The sequence below is a fragment of the Mobula hypostoma genome, chromosome 7, assembly GCF_963921235.1.
Source record: "Mobula hypostoma chromosome 7, sMobHyp1.1, whole genome shotgun sequence".
Taxonomy (NCBI): Eukaryota; Metazoa; Chordata; class Chondrichthyes; order Myliobatiformes; family Myliobatidae; genus Mobula; species Mobula hypostoma.
The window spans coordinates 104604874-104626699 of NC_086103.1; the positions used below are offsets into that span (position 1 = coordinate 104604874).

At 41.4% G+C, this 21826-nt stretch overlaps 1 protein-coding gene across 3 annotated transcripts in view; it reads left to right on the plus strand.

Annotated features, from left to right (window-relative positions):
• sugt1 (SGT1 homolog, MIS12 kinetochore complex assembly cochaperone) overlaps positions 1–21826 on the plus strand; it is a 190013-nt gene that overhangs the window by 88796 nt on the left and 79391 nt on the right. For all 3 annotated transcript variants that reach the window (XM_063053753.1, XM_063053750.1, XM_063053752.1), the window contains one exon: positions 10917–11024. In XM_063053753.1, the coding sequence (XP_062909823.1) occupies positions 10917–11024 (108 nt within the window). The remainder of the gene's footprint in view (positions 1–10916; positions 11025–21826) is intronic.

The following is a 21826-nucleotide window of genomic DNA, read 5'->3' on the forward strand; positions in this document are numbered from 1 at the left end:
CTTTTTTTCAGTTTTTCCTAATAGTTTATTTCAATAATCAACACTTCCAAATAGTTATCCTCAAGAGGCTGAAATAACAAGTCTTACTGCACTCCCTTTTGTTTCCATCCTGCAATTAATATTCTGTGCGTTCTTTCCTTACTTGCCCCTTTCATGAAACTCTTTCTCCCCCTGCAGACGCTGCCTAACCGGCAGAGTATTTTGAGTATACTTTTCATTTATTAAATAAATAATTTCATAAATATTTGTTTATCGTGCAGTAATGTCAGCACAGAGTGCATTTGATTGTTGGTCATGGTTTGCGAAACTGTTGCCAATAAGAGTTTGTTTCTTGGCACCCAAAAATCCACAAACTTGAATGCAGCTTTTGTATGACATGTTGAAAAAGTCAACATTTTGTGCAGTCTTCCCCATGTTCATTGTTTTCCAGTTGCTTAGTTTTGAATATCTGTATTATTTACTTATCTATTTCAGCATCTGTTTGGAAGATTTCTTGAAGGTTTTATTTTGCATAACCATCTGTCTCCAGTTGTGCTCCTAAACCATTAGTCAGCTTGTATATTAGTAGTGCAGGAATACAGTTGGAATTACAATATACTTGATACACTAGTTGTAAGACACATGCACTGACACAAATCAATCAAATCAAGCACATTATTTCCATCTTCATTTTAACTAATAAGTAGTTGTGAGCTAAAAAATACATGTTATGCCATTGATCATTCTCCAGTGTTACAGTAGTGATCTGTAAAGTAAAAGTAAATTCCTGAAAACTCAAGGTTAGTCCTTCTCTGCTGTTCATCTATTTTCTCTTATATCCCATATAAAAAAATGACTGAGATTCTTATCAATGTGTTTTAATCAAAACCCAGCAAAATATTTTCCGAAAATTGAAATGTCATGCTTTGTACATTCAGATGTCATTTGAAAGGTGCATAATCGAGAAGTTTTGTTATTGAAAAGTTCATAAGAAAGGTTGAATGTAAATGAAGGTGGTCATAGCCAAATATGCACAGAAGACAAGGAAGTTAAGGAGCTTAGCAGACCAGGCAGCAGCTATGGAAAAGAGTACAGTTGATGTTTTGGGCCGAGACCCTTCAGCAGAACTGGGCAAAAAAAGATGAGTCAGTTAGAAGATAGGAGGAGGGGAGAGAGAAACAGAAGGTGATGGGTGAAACCAGTACCGGGCTGAGGGGTGAAGTAAAGAATTGGGAAGTTCATTGACGGAAGGGATACAGGGCTGAAGAAGGGGTAATCTAATAGGAGAGGGCAGAAGACCATGGAAGGAAGAAAAGGGGGAGGAGCATCAGAGGAGGCGATAGGCAGGCAAGGAGGTGAGGTGTGAGAGGGAAATGAGGATGGGGAATGGTGGGGGTGGCAATACCAGAGGTTCGTTGACTTCATCTACTTTGCCTCCAACTTCCACCCTGCCCTCAAATATTTACCTGGTCAATTTCCGACACCTCCCTCCCCTTTCTTGATCTCTCTGTCTTTTTCTCTGGAGACAACTTATGCACCTATGTCTATTAAAAATCCACTAACTCTCACAGCTACCTGGACTACACCCCTTTCCACCCTGTTGCTTGTAAAAATGCCACCCCATTCTCTGAATACCTCCGTCTCTGCTGTTGCTGCTCTCAGGATGAGGCTTTTAATTCCAGAACGAAGGAGATGTCTGCCTTCAAAGAAGGGGGCTTCCCTTCCTCCACCATCAACACTGCCTTCAACTACATTTCTTCCATTTTGCACACGTCTGCCCTCACTCCATCATCCTGCCACCCTACCAGCCTCCTCATCCAGCACATAACTCTCCATAACTTCGGCCATCTCCAACGAGATCCCACCACAAAGTACTTCTTTTCCTCCTCCACACTGATCCTCCTGGCAGTTACCGTTGCAAGCAGAACCAGTGCTACATCTGCCCCTACACCACCTCCCTCACTACCATTCAGGTCCCCAAGAAGTCCTTCCAGGTGAGGCAACACTTCACCTGTGAATCTGTTGTGGTCTCCTACTGTATCTCGTGCTTTTGGTGTGGACTCTTGTATGTCAGTGAGACCTGACGTAGATTAGGAGACTGCTTTGCCGACCACTTGCGCTCCTAATGCGGAAGAAGCAGGATCTCCCAGTGGCTACCCATTTTAATTCCACTTCCCATTCCCATTCCAACATGTTAATCCATAGCCCCTGTACAGCTGCGACAAGGCCACACTCAGATTGGAGGAGCAACACCTTGTATTCCATCTGTGTAGCCTCCAACCTGAGGGCATGAACATGGATTTCTTGAATTTCTGGTAATGGCCCCCCTTCTCCTTCCCAATTCCCCATCCCCTTTTCCCCCTCGCACTTTATCTCTTTGCCTGTTCATCGCCTCCTTCTGGTGTTTTTCCCACTTTTCTTACTTCCATGGCCTCCTGTCCTCTTCTAATAGATTCCCCCCTTCTCCAGCTCTGTATCTCTTTCACCAATCAACTTCCCAACTCTTTACTTCATCCCTCCCTCCCCCACCCTTCCAGGTTTCACCTATCACCTTGTGTTTCTCTCTCCCCCTCCCCACAACTTCTAACGCGGACTCCTCATTTATTTTTGTCCAGTTCTGCTGAAGGATCTCAGTCCAAAATGTCATCTGTACTCTTTTCCATAGATGCTGCTTGGCCTGCTGAGTTCCTCCAGCATTTTGAGTGTGTTGCTTAGAATTCCAGCATCTGCAGATTTTCTCTTGTTTGAGTTAACTGTGAACTTAAATTTGCCAGACCAATAACTACACCACAAACAGTTCTTTACTTTATTCTTTTCACCAGTTTATTTGTTCGAACTCAGCCAGCAAGAGGCATGCGGAGCCGAACACCAGAGGGACAGAGCTCCTCTCCCCCTGGGGGCTCGCATTGGATCTCTATCAGCAGGTTACATACAGCAACATTTATACAGTTCAAAGAGACCATCATTATCCACATGTAGAGTTGTTTTCTGGTTCTTAGTTGTGGAACTACAAGGTACAGAGGGTGTGAGAAAGGAGTAGTCAGCCTAGGAGTTTTTATCAGACACACACACACATCTGGTACTTTACAGAATCAGACAGCTCCGTCCTTGATTAAAACAGAGAAGCAGTTTACCAGACAATTCTGCCAGGCAGACACCACTCAGTCACGCTGACAGAGTACATTTTTGAGGAAATTATTAACCCCTTACTATCCCAATTCCCTTACAACTTCATCATTCCCTCCTTTTTTATCATTTTATGATAACATGTTATAACAGACTATTACTTTTATGGCATGACATAAAACACGGCCAAAGGCACCGTAAGATGCAGACAATGATTGCAATTAATACAGTAAGACTTCCGAAATGCAAGAACACCCCCCCCCCCCAGAAGTCCCGAATATATTAAAGGGCCAGGGCCATCCCCTTGCCTTACTGGTCCCAAAACTGTGTAACTTACTACCAACATCTTGAATTTTCTGGATCTCTTGGGTTATGTGTTTAGTTTGATCAGTAATATTTGAGGATTCGTCAGGGATATAAGTACAGCAATCCTTACCCATGATAGCACCGGTCCCTCCTTTTTCTTTAATGTTGCCCTATTTTGTGTGTCTTTCACCCCACCAACCTCCCCTCCTATCCTTGTACTGCTTTATGCCTAATTTTCAATGCTATTCCCTCCCCCCCCCCAGTGTTTCTCTTCACTTGTTTCCAAAAGCCTAAAAAAGGAGGTGGCATGGTACTATACCTGTTAGCGTAAAACTTTACAGCACCAGCTACCGGGATTTAAATCCTGCTGCAGTCTGTAAGGAGTATATATGTTCTCCTTGTGAACATGTGGGCTTTCTCTGGGTATTTTGGTTTCCTCCCACTGTCTTAAGATAAACCATTTTGTAGGTTAATTGGCCATTGTAAATTGTCCTGTGATTAAGCTAGGGTTAAATAGGTGCATTGCTGGGTGATGTGGCCCACTGGGCCGGAAATGCTTGTTCCACACTGTATCTCTAAAGGAATAAATGTATATTAGAGTCGATAGGTATCATTCCTGAGAATAGTGCATTCCTTCATGATGATATTCATGATTCTATCATATTTTGACCAGAAGGAGAATGGAATGTCATCACCTACCCTGACAGCCTTCAGTGCACCTAAACTTGATGGGGATATGTCGCAGACATTTTTAACTGCTCCCTACTGCAATCTGAGATTCCCATCTGCTTTAAGAAGACCACTATCATCCTGGTACCTAAGAAAAATAGTTATATGTCTTAATGACCCCTGTGTGATGAATCTGGCATCAACCATAATGAAGTGCTTTGAGAGAATTTTTATAGCACATATCAGATCCAGCCTCTCAGGCAACTTTCAGACAGCTGAGAAAAGGTTAATGGCGGGAATTATTTCCCTGCCCCTACGTGCATCTGTGGAGCTTATGGTGCCTAAAGGCACCAATGTGATACTATTGTTTATTGACTATCTTGTACTTTCAGTACTAAAATTCCAAGCAAGGTCACAGGTCTGGGACACAACATTTCACTTTGCAACTGAATCCTTGCTTTCTGACCAACAACCAACGATCAGTAAGGATAGGCAGCAGCACCTCTGTCTTAATTGTATTGAACACTGGTACCCCACAAGGCTATAGCCCTAGTCTCCTACTTTACTCTTAAGCACTCGTAACTGTGTGGCCAGATTCTCAACTCCATCTACAAGTTTGTAGATGATACCATTGTCATGGGCTCAATGTCAAATAATGATGTGTCTGAATATAGGACAGAGATAGCCTAGTGGCATTGTATCACGACAACAGTCTTTTTCTCAATCAAACTCCCTTCTGGAAGATTGGGGGCAGGGGAGGTGGGGGTGGACAGTGCACACACCTGTTATATCAGTTGTGCAAAGTTCGAGAAGGTTAAGAGCTTCAATATTTCAGAAGCTTTTCTGGACTACTGTCAACACCTAGACTTAGGCATACAGTCTCTACATCTTAAGAAAAGCAAGGCCAGCAGGTATAAAGGAATTTTGCAATCAGCAAGATGTGAAAATATATCACTGCTTCTGCCAACTCCACCTCCCCCACCCCCAGCATGACACTGCAAATTTTATAATTCCAGACCTAAGAGCATGGTAGTGGTACTTTTACCAGCAGCACTGAGTAGTTCAAGGAGGAGGTTCACCACCACCCTTTAGTGATAGAATAAAAATGAATAAATGGAAAGAACTGGAGAATTAGCATGGAAGTAGAGAAATAGTTGAAAGGGACTAAAATTATTTGGAAATTTACATTAAACTTGTTCCAAAGTGTTAATTAGTGTTCTTCATTATTTTAAAATCTTTGTTTCAACCCTTAAATCAGTTGGTTTTGTCTGAGACATTCAAAATTATTGCTTTTTGCAGCCAGTCATCCTTTAGCTGAATTTATTTTCAGCTCAATCAAAGTTTGACTTTTACACCACATACTTCAGCCTCAGCTGTTTTGATGGTATTTACGTGTGAATGGGCCTGCCCATGTAGGGCTTCATCAACAGCTATGCTAAAAAGTTATCATTAGAGGTCAATAAAATTTTTTCATTCCTATTTCTCTATTCTTTCGAGTTCAGACTTTGTTTTTAGTAATACAAATGGGGAAAAAAGGGAGTAGGAAACTGCTAGGTAATGGATTAGTTAAGTTCAAAGTAAATTTATTGTCGAAGTACATATGTCACCATAATACGACTCTCAGAATCATTTTTGCAGGCATACACAGTAAATCCAAGTGTACCAATAGAATCAATGGAATCTATTTTTCAATAGTTATTTGGTTTTAAAATTGTATAGTAATAGACCTTGTGTTTAAAATGTCCAGTAAATGCCAATTTTTTTCACATCAGTTGGCAATATTTATAAAGCACTTCCAAGCTGGCTGCCGGTGACTAGCTGTGTACCGCAGTTGTTGGTGTTAAGACCACTTCTTTTCACATCGTATATCAATAATTTGGATGATTGAATTGATGGCTTTTTGGCTAAGTTTGCAGATGATGCAAAGTAGTTGGGAGGGCAGATAGTATTAAGGAAGAAGGGAGGCTGCAGAGGGACCTAAACAGCAATGTGCATTGCTGCCAAAATGTTCAACTTTTGCCTCATCTGTCCATAGAACATTGTCCCAGAAGTGTTGTTAAACATTCAAATTGTCTTTTGCAAAAGAGAGGTGCAGCAATTTTTTTTTTTGGAGAGCAGTGGTTTCCCCCATGGTGCCCTTCCGTGAACACCATTCTTGTTCAGTGTTTTTCTTATAGTGGGCACATGAGCAAATTCTAAAGATTTCTGCAGGTCTTTTGCTGTCACCCTTGGGTTCTTTTTCATGTTGTGCTCTTGGTGTGATTTTTGCAGGATGCCCACTCCTAGGGAGAGTAGCAACAGTACTGAATTTTCTCCCTTTGGCATTTTCTCTTGCTGTGGACCATGTAGCCTTTTCTAGCTTCATGCATCTCTACAATTCTTCTAAGTTCCTCAGAAAATTGTTTCATGGAGGCATGGAGCAGATAAACATATCTTCCTTGAGAAGAGCAGGCTCTATCAGCAACCTGACTTTGTGTCTTTTTTTATAGTGCAGGGCACCTTTACAACTCACACCTCCAGTTTCATCTTATTGGTTGAAACACCTGACTCCAAACAGCTTTTGCAGACAGCATTACCCCAGAAGTTCAAAAGTTCAAAGGTTCATTTAATGTCAGAGAAATGTGTACAATATACATCCTGAAATGCTTTTTCTATGAAAGCAGAGGAGTGCACCAAAGAATGAACGACAGTTAAATATTAGAACCCCAAAGTTCCTCCAGCTCCCCTCCCTGCCACGCGTAAGCGGCAGCGAGCAACAATCCCCTCCCCCCCCGCCACACCGGAAAAAATAAAGTACACCCGCTACCAGCACTCAAGTGTGAGCAAAGCAATAGCAAAGACATAGACTTGCAGTTACCTCAAAGACTACATTGTTCACCCAATAATTTGACATGCTGCAGGCTCGCTCTCTCTCTCCTAATAAGGGAGAATTCCATTTTCCAGCACACGGGGAGACAACAAACAACTCACTGGATTACGATGTTAAAAGTCCGTTACGTCACTTTTTTAGAGCTCTGTGCCTGGAGATTGCAAGGATCCCGGCTCCCCAGGCATACAGTAGATGTTCCAACTCCCCCAACGACACACGGATCTCCTGTGGCGGCACCAACCCTTGATTCGCCCGTCTCCAGTTACTCGAGATCCTAGGCTTCTGAAACCGTGCCGAAATCTTAGGCCGAGACTTTGGCATGCTGAATAGCGGCCAATTGTGGAACCCCAAGAGCAGGTCCCATTCCCGCAAAGAACCATAGTCAGTGTGTAACTCCAGGTCAGGGTCTTCAAAAGAACCTTGAAAGGGAAAATTAGAGATATTGAAGATACAAATAGGACTGTTTTTGAAGATGCAAGCAAAGGAGTCACCGTTGGGCACCATAACAAAGTCAGCATGGATTTGTGAAAGGAAAATCATGTCTGACGAATCTCATAGAATTTTTTGAGGATGTAACTAGTAGAGTGGATAGGGGAGAACCAGTGGATGTGGTATATTTGAATTTTCAAAAGGCTTTTGACAAGGTCCCACACAGGAGATTAGTGTGCAAACTTAAAGCACACGGTATTGGGGGTAAGGTATTGGTGTGGGTGGAGAATTGGTTAGCAGACAGGAAGCAAAGAGTGGGAATAAACGGGACCTTTTCAGAATGGCAGGCGGTGACTAGTGCGGTACCGCAAGGCTTAGTGCTGGGACCCCAGTTGTTTACAATATATATTAATGACTTGGATGAGGGAATTAAATGCAGCATCTCTAAGTTTGCGGATGACACGAAGCTGGGTGGCAGTGTTAGCTGTGAGGAGGATGCTAAGAGGATGCAGGGTGACTTGGATAGGTTGGGTGAGTGGGCAAATTCATGGCAGATGCAATTTAATGTGGATAAATGTGAAGTTATCCACTTTGGTGGCAAAAATAAGAAAACAGATTATTATCTGAATGGTGACCGATTAGGAAAAGGGGAGGTGCAACGAGACCTGGGTGTCATTATTCACCAGTCATTGAAAGTGGGCATGCAGGTACAGCAGGCGGTGAAAAAGGCGAATGGTATGCTGGCATTTATAGCGAGAGGATTCGAGTACAGGAGCAGGGAGGTACTACTGCAGTTGTACAAGGCCTTGGTGAGACTGCACCTGGAGTATTGTGTGCAGTTTTGGCCCCCTAATCTGAGGAAAGACATCCTTGCCATAGAGGGAGTACAAAGAAGGTTCACCAGATTGATTCCTGGGATGGCAGGACTTTCATATGAAGAAAGACTGGATGAACTGGGCTTGTACTCGTTGGAATTTAGAAGATTGAGGGGGGATCTGATTGAAACGTATAAGATCCTAAAGGGATTGGACAGGCTAGATGCAGGAAGATTGTTCCCGATGTTGGGGAAGTCCAGAACGAGAGGCCACAGTTTGAGGATAGAGGGGAAGCCTTTTAGGACCGAGATTAGGAAAAACTTCTTCACACAGAGAGTGGTGAACCTGTGGAATTCTCTGCCACAGGAAACAGTTGAGGCCAGTTCAATGGCTATATTTAAGAGGGAGTTAGATATGGCCCTTGTGGCTACGGGGGTCAGGGGGTATGGAGGGAAGGCTGGGGCGGGGTTCTGAGTTGGAGGATCAGCCATGATCATAATAAATGGCGGTGCAGGCTTTGTGTTTTGCTGGAAAGGTTGGCGAATTATCTCAACGTCATGAGGACGTGACTAAATTTGGGGGTGGAAAAGACTTATGGATTGCTCAGAGACCGGTTTTACTGGCACCGAATATCCAGAATCATCATGAAGTGATTTCAGTGCCATCCTCCGATACTCCTTGGGCAGAACCAGCTGACAATGCCTGGGTCATTCTTGGAGTGACGTGACCAGGTGTAAAATCTGGTTCTTCAACTGCAACCAAGGCCATTCTCATAGTAATGGAGGCACCGACGCTGAGTCATTCAACTTCGGGGACTCCTTCACCTACTTTTTCCCAACAGATACCTGTAATATTGGCTTATTTTGCTCAATCAATAAATAAATAAATGAGCAAGTACAATGTTTTTTGGTTATTTATTTAATTAAGTTCTCTTTATCTAGTTTTAGGATGTGTGAAGATCTGATCACATTTTAGGTCATATTTATGCAGAAAAAGTGAAAATTCTACATGGTTCACAAACTTTCTAGCACCACTGTATAGGAGCAAGGATGTAATGCTGAGGCTTTATAAAGCATAGGTCAGACCACACTTGAAGTATTGTGAGTAGTTTTGGGCCTCTTAGCTGAGGAAAGATATGCTGGCATTGGAGAGGGTCCAGAAGTGGTTCATGAGAATGATTCCAGGAATGAAGGTGTTGTATGAGCAGTATTTGATGGCTCTGGACGTCTACTTACTGGAGTTTAGAAGAATAAGGGAGGATCTCTTTGAAACTTGCCGAATATTGAAAGGTCTAGAGTAGATGTAGAGAGAATGTATTCTATAGTGGGGGAGTCTTGGACCAGATGGTAGTGAATATGTGAAATTCATTGCCACAGACAGCTGTGGAGGCCGAGTCATGAGTATATTTAAACAGGAGGCTGATGTGTTCTTGATCAGTCAGCGTGTCAGAGCTTACGGGGAGAAGGCAGGAGAATGGGGTTTAGAGGGATAATAATCAGCCGTGATGGAACTGCAGAGCAGATTCGATGGGCTGAATTGCCTAATTCTTCTAGATTTTACGGTTTTAAGTCAATTATTCATACATGCAAGATGTGCTTTTAAAAGAACTAGCAGAATGGTTGTGCTTTCAGGTCTAAAGCATAAATTCATGAAGTACTTAAATACCCAAAATCCTTTAAAACTTGTCTCATAGGCTTGTGGTTGTATTAATGGTAACTTGGAGCATGAGTAATAAAATGATTTATTGTGAACATTTGTATTTTGTATTGAATGTCATTATAGTAGGCAGGAGCATTTGAAGGTTTTAATTCAGGCTTGTGCAGATAAACAATGTCTAGTTGCAAAAAGAAAACTTGTGGCTTTTGCCTCCAAACTTCTGTCAGCACTTGTATGGCTCCACGGTCTCCCAAAAGGTGATGTGGGTTCCCCTGCTGGCCTTATGATATTTTCTACACCAGCATCTACAAAATGAAGGTAAAACACTTTACCTGAACACCGTCAACTCTATCTACTCTTGCTTCAGATCATTGGCAAGCAGATATAAAATTCAAATTAGCTGCTTTAGACCTTTCCCAGTTGGCATCCCTCCTTGTTTTCCTGTGATGGAGGAAGGGTCATTCAGTTTATCAAGTTGGTGCTGGCTCTCAGAACAATATTTACTACATTTCTCTGCATCTTGCTTTTTCTCATGCCCATCAACTCCAACTGGTTCTCTTATTTCTGCCCCCGCCCCCAGCCAGCTACACAAGAGATAATTTGTAGTTGTTAATTAACCTAACAACTAGCAGATCTTTGGGATGCAAAAGTAATTCAGAGAATGTGGGGGAGGCCCACACCATGTAAACACCATGCCAGAGTTGAAATGGATTTGTGAGACAGTCAACTACCTGCAGCAATGCTGTGTGCCATTTGGTATTGTTCTTCTGGCGTAAACTATATATCTGTCTCTACCCAAATTGCTATCTTTACCCTTTAAATTGACTTGGGTGTAGATCAGGTGGTGGGAGTGGGGTTGGAATAGAGGAGATTGCTCATGGTGTCCTTTCAGGTATGTAGTAAAAGCTAGTAAGACTAAAATCAGTATTGATAGTGAGAGGTGCTTCCATCAAAGAATTAACATGATATACATACTGCATTTTTTCTGTAGCTTACTTGCAAGAAGGGAGGCACAAGATCAACTTTGGTAATAAAATGATTGAATAATTTTTAATTTAATTTTACAGGTGAGTGCATCAGTGAAGCTTTCATCAGAAGAAGAATATAACTTGAAACTTAATCTTCTACATCCTATAATAGCCCAGTGTTGTGCTGTCAAAGTGCTGGGAACAAAGGTATGGCCTAAAATAAATTGAATTAATAAGTTTTCATATTATTAATCATGGACTATTTAAAACTACTCTGATTTAATGATTGTCATGTACAAAATTTATCAGGACTTCTGATTTGATTTGTAATGTTGCTGTACTTGTATATGAAAATTATCTATATTGTACTTTATAAATTGATAAATCTTGGTAGCTTTCTAATTGATGCAGATTGAGTAACTTTGTGCAAAAGCTAATTTTAATTCATAAATAGTATTTTCTGAACAGATCTAAATACCAATTGCACTGCACAGATTGGTTTTGACTTCCATAATCTGGTGATGATTTCAGTGTTTGTTCAAGTTAATGTGTTTGCAAGGAATATCTATGTAGTTCCTTCATTTTTCATTGCTTGTACTGTCAGGCACCATACCACATTACCAGTGGATAAATATGAGCACTTCTTTTTCATGGCTTTCTCAGGTACAAGTTACGGGGAGAAGGGCGGGGTGGGGGGGGGCGGGGAGAAGGATCAGCCATGATTGAGTGGTGGAACAGATTGGATTCCAAATCTGCCCTTATGTCTTATGGTCCAAATAGAAGAGGATAATATGTGCTGTCCGTGGCAGCTCTGATTGGGCAAGAAAAAGGAAAATAATCCTTCAGTGTTGTTTGTTGAGCTCCACTTGGCGGCCAAGAGCATTTTTATTGGTAAAGACTTGATCAGAGTATAATTAGCATGGTGCGAAAGAACTTGGTAACATGACATCCTTTTTAATTGGCTTTTGAAGTGTAGGCACCAGGAATTCTGGTTTTTAAACAGAGGAATGGAATTAACATGTCCAGCAAGTGAAGTGTTATACTGAATAGAGGTATTCTTTTGCTCTTCTAATGTATGCCTTGTTAGATCGTGGACTATTTTGGGGAGTTGGGAAGTGAGTCTTTTGCTGTAGGGTACCTAGTCATTGATCTCTCATTATTACAGTATTTTTCTGTTCTTACATTTCTGACCACTAATATCCCTTTGTGTGTTTTACTCGGTACCTTTTGCTTCAAGGCAAACAAAGGATACTAGTCAGATCCTGGTGCAAATGCAGTGCACACATTTTTAGTACATGAGACTTGGACAAATAGTCTATCTGTTGAGCTTGGGGCCAGTCAGAGGCATTTTTTGCAAAAGTAGGCTTTTTTCCTCAAGTGAGGGCAGTGCTGTCTTTGTCTCCTTGATTAGACATCAGAGTAGGTCTTTGCTGGTTGTGGTTCTTGTTGACTTCAGAGGCTGCTGTTGAGATTCTTTGCTGCTGACCACCCGAGTGGAGTTACTGCTACTTGGCTTAATGATGATGGTGGGATCTGCTTTAACTTGCCAGAAACTTCACTTGACTTGTCCACTTGGATAGCAAGATGGGAGGGCCACTGCTGGTCAAAGGATAATAAGTTTGGGGGAAGCTGGGAACACAATCCTCCGAATGGTTCAAAGACGGGAACCAAAGGCTCCATTCATTTCCATCATTTCTCTTCCCTTGGACTCATATTTGTATTGAATATTTAATCACTTATTGATGGTCTGGCATTATGGTCATTGGCACCCGTTCTTGGCATAGTATCACTAATGTCTGAGCTTGGACTGAAGGTCTGGCCAAACTATTTTAGTATATTTGTTTTTCACACGAGCCCAAGTTCAACTTGTTTAATTTTCTCATGGCCCTCAGCTCCCTGTTCTAAGGAACTGCTTGGCTCTGTCTGGCCAGTCTGGTTGAGTTTTGTTGGCAGTTGGCTGTAAGTGTTGGTTGTCATGGAAGCTGTAAGGATATGTGCATACACTAAAGGATCATTTGATAAAGAATTTAAAGACATATTTATCTACAAAACTGACTGGAAGTGCTTCTGAATCTGGGGCTGGGGGCTATTGAATTGAACAACTGCAGCAGCCTTCCGGTGTTTCTATTTATACGATTTGGAAGAGTCCATTCATTGGGATGCTTTACTCTTGATGCCATTGATGCTTGATGCTAGGCTTGCTCAAATGAGGGTAGTTACTCTAAGATTGCCTCTAGAATTCAGCTCTGCGGGCTGTGTTTTACACTAAGGATGCAATGTAAGCATTCCTGGCAAAACTGGTGAGCATATTATTTATCAGTAAATGCCACTTCATAGCACCACAGCTTAGTTTTCTATTGTGTAGATAGTCAAGAATGAGCTGATGAGGTGGTAATGGCTGAATTGGATGAGGCCTGCATTTTCTGGGCAGAATGTATCCATTTACTGCTTTCTTTAACTGTTTTCTTACTGATCTAACGACCGATTTATTGAGAACACTGGAAATATCAAAAATTCCTCTTCTTGCATTTTGTTGTACTTTTATTTTCATCTAGGATAATTAGTTTAAAATTTTACTGTTTTTGTTACATGCCTTTGAGGTTTTCAGACAGGATTTCTCATTTTATACTATTCTCGGTGAGTATGATTTAAAATACAATCTAGCAACATTGCATTATGCACCATCAATATCAGCAGAGCAGAAATGTATGCTGTTACCTCATGGTTGAGCATATCCCTCAATCTATCATTACTACCAAGTCTTTGGATCAAACTTCATTTAATTAGTACAGAGGGTATGCTAGGAATAGCATCAGGCATAAATATGATGCTAGACTAGTGAAGGTGCATTGCAAGACTGCATGCGTCTTAATCAGCTTGGCATGCAATAGACAGATTTAAATATTTCAGAACAGATTAGATTGACCAGCATCTTATAAGTGGTTAAATAGCTAATGGGACATAAGGTGCCTGGAATATCCAATTAACAGTGGCAGGGTGCAACATGTGAGTGATGAAGATGAGACTGAAACAGTTACAGTAGTGTTTGGCAAGAAATGCTGAATAGATGATTTGTTGTGGCTTCAATCTGAAATCCCCATCGTTGCAGAAATCACTTTGCAGGCAATTTGATTCATTCCATTTGATGTCAAGAAACTGTTGAAAACAAGGTATAAGAAGGGCGATGAAATCAGGCAAGATCCTAGTACTGAAAAAGTAGTCAGAACTAACTGCACCTTTAGCCAACAGTTACAACATTGGAATCTACTAAACAATAATGTGCAAAATTGCTTGGGTATTTCCTGTTGACAAAAAGTAGACTGCACATGGACTACTGTGATCGTTTTCGTCACCCCATTACGGATTTGGAGGCTTTGGAAAGGGACCAGATAATGTTTGCCAGGATGCTGCCTAGATCAGCACAGAACCACTTGTTTGACAATTTACTGATAATTTTACAAATATAAACAAGCATTAAAAAAGTTAAATTACAAAAAATAACAATTTATATAGCCATTTAGACCCTAATCCAACATTATTTGCATTTCACCAAGAACTCACAGCTCCAGATCTTAACACATCCTTCGTCGAAGTCAAAGTTAAGTTCTACTTGAGCTAAATTCTGGTAGACTTCCTTTGACATCAGTGCAATATTTGATGAAGTGTGGCATCAATGTGCCCTAGTAAAACTGAAATCAATGGAAAGTACTCAAGTTGGAAACCTACCTCAGAAGAAGATGGCAAACGTGACAAAATCTACAGATGCTGGAAATACAAAGCAACATCCTCTAATACTAGAGGGGCTGAGAAGGTTAGGCAGCATCTATGGAAAAGAGCGAAGTGGACATTTCAGGCCAAGCCCCTTTAGCAGGAGAAAGAGAAGTCAGAGTATGATGGTGAGGACAGGTGAGGAAGAAGTACAAGGTGGTAAGAAGGTGAGGAGAGGAGGAGTTCTTCCTCCCCTACCCCCACTTTCTTACTCGGACTTGTTTCTTTCCAGACCTGATGAAGGCTCTTGCCCCGAAATGTTAGATGTTTGCTCTTTTCTATAAATGCTGCCTGGCCTGTTGACCTAGAGCAGCTAAATGAGTAAGTGGGAGAAAGGGTATTCTGACACCAATGGCCATTCCACTGTTTTCAAGATGCAAGTTGGAAGTGTGATGGAATGTTTCCTTACCCGGAAGAGTAGCACCATAAACTGAAGAAATTTGACACTATGTAAGACAAAACAGCCAGCACAATTGGCATCCATTAATCATTCTTGGCATTCATTTCCCACACTACCAGCGGACAATATCTGCAATATATACCATCTACAAAAGGTAATGCAACACAATTACTTAAAGCTAATCCTGGCAGCAACTTAAAACCCTTGACCATCATCAAAAAGTATAAGGACAGCAGGTGCATGTGATCATCCCACTTGCGCATTCCCTTCCAGGTTGTAACCATCTTGAAGCTCACAAACAACAGTTCCTTCACTAGGAGGGGTGCCATGGTACAAAAGGCAACACCGCCACTCCAATGACAGTGGGAGAAGGACAGTAAATGCTGGCCAGATTCCAAAAATGGACAAATAATTTTTTTTTTAAAGTAACTGTTCAAAATTCTCAGCATACATTGTTTCTATCCTACAATAATTTGTTAAATTAATCTGTTTTTAATCTTTTTACATGCTCTGAAATTAGGCTTAATGGATAGTTTATGTATGTCCTAGTTTCTGATACGAACTTCAACTTCTGGCTGTTTTACTACCCTATGCAGAGAATGTCTTTATTGGCTTGGTGATATCCTTTACTCTGACAACAGAGTGGCATAGTTGCAGTTATAGAAAATGCTGTTTTGCTTATTTTTGCTCCTTGTGAAATATTTTTCTGTTGTTGGAGATCTGACTCTTGCCTCCAAGCAGCTGTCATGAACTCTGATATTCAAGTCTGTCAACAAATTAGTAAATGCAACCAGCTTGTGGAGATTTCTGCATTACCAATATCTTCTGTCTGCTTTCTGGTGGATCATTCATTCTTTCACTTCATGTACCTTGAATGGCCCTGGGTAATAATATCCTAGAATATCTAGGCGGCCTTAGAATATAATGTATCATTTCTTGTCCTCAAATTTAAAATGGTGATCCTGCATACGTAGTTATGATCTCTAAGCTGACTTAAGAGTTGCCTGAGAGACTCTAATCAATGGGTCTGTACTGAGTTATGGTTATAAATGATTTATCTATAAATCACTGAGATTAGATTAGATTATGAGGACACTCGGTCCTCGTTTATTGTCATTTAGAAATGCATGCATTAAAAAATGATACAACGTTCCTCCAGAATGATATCACAAGAAGACACAGGACAAACCAAGACCAAAACTAACAAAACCACATAATTATAACATGTAGTTATGACAGTGCAAAGCAATACCATAATTTGATAAAGAGCAGACCATTGGCACGGTAAAAAAAGTGTCAAAGTCCCGATAGGCTCATCATCTCACGCAGGTGGCAGAAGGGAGGAACTCTCCCTGCCATGAACCTCCAAGCGCTGCCAGCTTGCCGATGCAGCACCATTAGAAGCACCCAACCGCAGTGTACTCAGAGTCTGTCCAAAGACTTCGAGCCTCCGACACAGCCTCTGTGAGCACCATCCTCTGCTGAGCGCTTCGACCCACCCCAGCTGCTGAGTGGCAAGCAAAGCCAAGGACTTGGGACAAGGTGGAGCGCTCATTGGGACATTGAGGAATAGATATACAGGCAGATTAAAGAAAAGAGTAAAAACCTTGAGATCTTCAACTTCCCTAATATCAACCGGGACCTTAGTGCAAGAGGTTTAGATGGGTAGAATTTTTTAGGTTTCTGAGGTGGGGGTGCGGTGGTTTTCCTTTAATATGTAGATAGTCCAACAAGAGGAGGGGCCATACTGGTCTTGGTGTTGGGTAATAAGCCTGGCCGGGAGACCAGCCTTTCATGGGGTGAGCAGTTAGAGAACAGCTACCACAACTCCTTCAGTTGTAAGATAGCTATAGATAATAATAATTATGGACCTTGCAGGAGAGTATTATATTGGAGCAAAGCAAATAATGAGAGCATTAAGGAGAGTTAATTGGGAACAGTTGTTTTTGGGCAAGGCCATAATTGACATGTGGAAGGTGTTTAAAGACCAATTGCATGGAGCATGGGACAGCTATGTTGTAGTCAGAAGGAAGAACAAAGATGGCAAAGTAAACGAGCCTTGGATGTGGAGGGAGATGATGAATTTAGTTAAGAAGGAAAAGGAAAGGTATGTAAAACTTGGGAAGCTGGAATCAAACAGAGCCCTTGAGGATTAGAAGGATGCCAGAAAAGAACTCAAGAAGCGATTTAGGAAAGCCAGGAGGGGCCATGAAAAGTCCTTGGCAAGTAGAATTAAAGAGAATCCCAAGGTGTCTAGACGTACATTAGAAGCAAGAGGACAAAGAGGGCAACTAGGGGGATGGTAGGACCACTCAAGGATAAAAGGAGGAACATTTGCTTGACTATGGAAGATGTGAATGAGGTCCTCAGTAAATCCTGATGTATATACTAAGGAGGACATGGAGGAAGTAGTGATCAGTGCCAGGCATATAAATATGGATATGTTCCTAGACAGAGGGTATTATTGGAAGGGACTTTTTCTCTCTGGAGGTCTGTGATTCTGGTGTTCCATAGGGATCATAAAGAGTGGTGGTGTAGTGGATAGCATAGAAGACTGGTAAAGAATGTAATGGGATATACATCAGTTGCAGATATGGGCAGAGACATGGCAGATCGAGTTAAACCTGGCCAAATGTAAAGTGTCGCACCTTGGTTGGTCAAATGTAAAGAGACAGTACACTGTTTAGAGGGATCTTGGGGTCCAAGTTCATAGCTCCCTGAAAGTGGTTACACAGGTGTTGATAGAGGGTTAAGAAGGCATATGGCATGTTTGTCTTTATTAGTCAAGGCATTGAGTTCAAAAATCAGAAAATTATGTTGCAACTTTAAAATTCTAGTTAGGCAGCATGTGGAGTATTGCATACATTTCTAGTTGCCCGATTATAGGAAGGATATTAATACTTTGGAGGGATAATGCCTAGGTTAGAAGGCATGTGCTATAATGAGAGGTTGGACAAACTTGGATTTTTTCTTTGGAGCAGTGAAGGCTGAGGGGAGATTTGATGGAGTTTTATAAGATTGAGAGGCATAGGTAGTGTAGGCAGACAGTATCTTTTTCCCAGGGTTAAAATGTCTAATACCAGAGGGCATGCATTAAGGTTAGAGGGAGTAAGTTCAAAGGAGATGTGAGGTACAAGTTTTTTTACACTTAGTGGTGGAGGCCTGGAATATGCTGCCTGGGGTTGGGGTGTTCGAAGCAGATAGATTATGGATTTTTAAGAGACATTTAGGGTCATGACTGAGGGAAATGGAAGGATATAGACATTGTGTAGACAGAAGGGATTAGTTTAGTTGGCCTGTTGTGTACTAATTTAATTGGATTGGCAGAACATTGTGGGCCGAAGGGTCTGTTCCTGTGTTGTACTGTTCCATGTTCAAGTGACTGTCTTAGCAAATTCAACTTTGTTCCAGAGGTCCAAATCAATGTCATGTTATACTTCAGACATCGTAATTCTACTGGTATAACACCAAAATACAGAGTGCACAAGACATAGCAAGGGCCAGTCTACTATTCAGATAGCTGGGCTGAAGGTCTCTACCCAAGATTCTTCAACAGCAAATATGGCAACTAGCTGACAATGTGTAAACTTGTTCCAGGCATTTTCCAACCATAGAATGGAGATCAATTTCCCATAGGTATAAACAAAGGACATTAGACAAGAATGAGAAAACCGGTGACAGTAAGTCAGTAAGTGATTAATCCAAGTACCAGCTGAACATGCAGTATTAAGATATTTGGAAGCAATTCACTACTGCCAATTGGAGAAGAAAAAATAAGAGCATTTTAAAAATTTGCTTGTTATGCTGATATGAGCTTATTTTTTGCATGAAAATCACAAGATGATAACTGTTCAATGGCAAAGTGATTATTTATGAAAAATTTCATTTTGTGTGCCATACTGTGAAGTTACAATACAGGTTTCCCCCACCATCCGAAGGTAGAGCGTTCCTATGAAACGGTTCGTAAGCCGGAATGTCGTAAAGCGAAGAAGCAATTACCATTTATTTACATGGGAAAAATTTGTGAGCGTTCGCAGACCCAAAAATAACCTACCAAATCATGCCAAATAACACATAAAACCTAAAATAACAGTAACATATAGCAAAAGCAGGAATGATATAATAAATACACAGCCTATATAAATTAGAAATACTTCTCTACGACGATTGCCTGCACAGATCCCTGTAGCGAAAATCTCACACAAGCGCTGTTGGCAGAAACACAGAGCAGGCGCTCTCGGCAGAAAATCTCACACAAGTGCTGTTGGCAAAACACTCTCTCCAGTAACTTTTAGGCTATGAAGCTGCCAAATCATACCAAATAACACGTAAAAATGCACAGCGGATATAAAGTAGAAATAATGTATGTACAGTGTAGTATCACTTACTGGAATTGGGACAGCACTGAACACACTGATAGTGGTGTGTTCAGCTGAGTTGTCGGAGTTTGGGTGGTGCAGTGGCCCCCAACCTCCAAGCAGTGACCTGATACTGATCCGCAAAGAATGCAGGGGTACAGTGGTAGCCGGGACACATCCAGCACATCTTTTAAGAAAAAAGCTGAAATAAACTAGCTAATTAATTAGGTGCTGCCTGGCACGTAATTGTCGGCCCAGATCAGAGGCGGCACCTAATTAATTAGCATGTTTATTTCGGCTTTTTTCTTAAAGATGCGCTGGGTGCCTCTCAGCTACCGCTGCATTCTCCACAGCAATGTATCTGTCCGCGGCCCGGGGGTTGTGGTGGTGGGACATGGGGGTGTCATCTCATCGTTGATCAGGGCAGGCAGGTCATCTTACATGTCTGCTTGCCTCGATGTCAAAGGTCAAGGTTCGTCGTCTGCTGTGGTTGATGTGGAAGGCTTGCTTGACTGCTTAGCCTTGCGCATTTTTCTATCATACAGTTCTTTGTAAGCACTCAACCCATCCTGCAAATATGCCCTAAACTGACGTACCCTTTCAGAATTAAAGTCGTACTTTATCATTGCAGCAAAAATCTCAAGCAGGTGCTTCACGTTCAGTTCCTGGACAAGTTCACTTTCGGTCCATTTGCTACTGTATTCAGTTTCGATTGTTATCCTTTCCTCTCCCAATTGCATCAGCTCTTCATCTATCAGTTCTTGGTCATGAGATGCCAAAACCTCTTCAACATCATCTTCGTCAACTTCCACAAGCCAAACTCACTTTGTCCTTGCTTCGTTCACCACGATCGAAACGCTTAATTATGTCTAGTTTTACGCTAAGTGTAACACCCTTACGAGTTCTTTTAGGCTTTTCCGATACTTTAGAACTCATCTTGCTAACGGCTGCTCACAGGCATGTGTTTAAGCAATGCAGGTTAGAATGCCGTTCCGAATCCAGGGGAGAGCAGCTGCTCAGGGTGCGCGCTGATTTTTATCGCATGCTGATTTTTTTTTCGCACGCTGCCTTTTTTCGTAACAGTGAAAACACCTGTTAGCGAAAACAGGGAACTAATGTAGGTCTTTCATAACAGTGAGGTTTCGTAAAGTAAACGTTCGAAAAGCGGGGGACACCTGTATAGATGATTTGTGTCAGCTGATATGTATGTTCTTGGATTTATACATTTGCTCTGGGAAAATGTAATACTGGTACTGATTTTTTTTTCAGTTTTACTGAAATCGTTAAAATAGCACTGGAAATTATATGCAAACAACAGGAATTCTGCAGATGCTGGAAATTCAAGCAACACACATCAAAGTTGCTGGTGAACGTAGCAGGCCAAGCAGCATCTATAGGAAGAGGCGCAGTCGACGTTTCAGGCCGAGACCCTTCGTCAGGACGAAGGGTCTCGGCCTGAAACGTCGACTGCGCCTCTTCCTATAGATGCTGCTTGGCCTGCTGCGTTCACCAGCAACTTTGATGTGTGTTGCTGGAAATTATATCTAATTTTTTTTGTAAATTTTAATGCAGTAGAAACTTCAGGTGAATTTTGACTGTTTAAAAAAAACACAAGCTCTTGATTCTTTCAGTCTGTTCCTTTTGTTGCATTAGGTCCTTCTGGAATGCCTTAATGTTCAGCTTGTGCTTGGATTCCTTGCTCACTGACTGTTACCAGTTTTCTCATTCTTGTCCATCGTCTTTTTCTTGCAATGTTCTTGTCCATGTGAAAATGGTCTTTCAGGGTGGGAACTACCTGGAATGATTTTGCACACTGTCAGCTTGTTGCCATATTTGCTGTTGAAATACCGTGGGTAAAAGTCCTCCCAATTACGTTCCACAGGCCTTTAGCCTAGCTGCCACAGTAGTGGACTTGTAGTCTTAAGCACTCTGTTTTAATGGCACTTCAATAGAATGACATTGGGTAAAGCATCAAATTGTTTTGGACCACTGGAAAAAACTGAGATCTACTCGTTGTTTTCGGCTGAAATTGGTTATGATAAATGCTTCACCTTTTGCAACATGTTCCGTATGTAAACAATGATTTGTTGAGCCTTTCCTCTTAATTTTGGATGTGTCAAATTGCATATTAAGTATACTTTATACTTTATTGTCGCCAAACATTTCATACTACAATGTACAATCATCACAGCGGTATTTGATTCTACGCTTCCCGCTCCCTGGATTACAAATATTAAATATTAAAAATATTTTAAATAGTAAAATTAGTAAATATTAAAAATTTAAATTATAAATCATAAATAGAAAATAGAAAAATGGAAAGTAAGGTAGTGCAAACAAACCGAGAGGCAGGTCCAGATATTTGGAGGGTACAGCCCAGATCCTGGTCAGGATCCATTCAGCAGTCTTATCACACTTGGAAAGAAGCTGTTCCCAAACCTGGCCGTACAAGTCTTCAAGCTCCTGAGCCTTCTCCCGGAGGG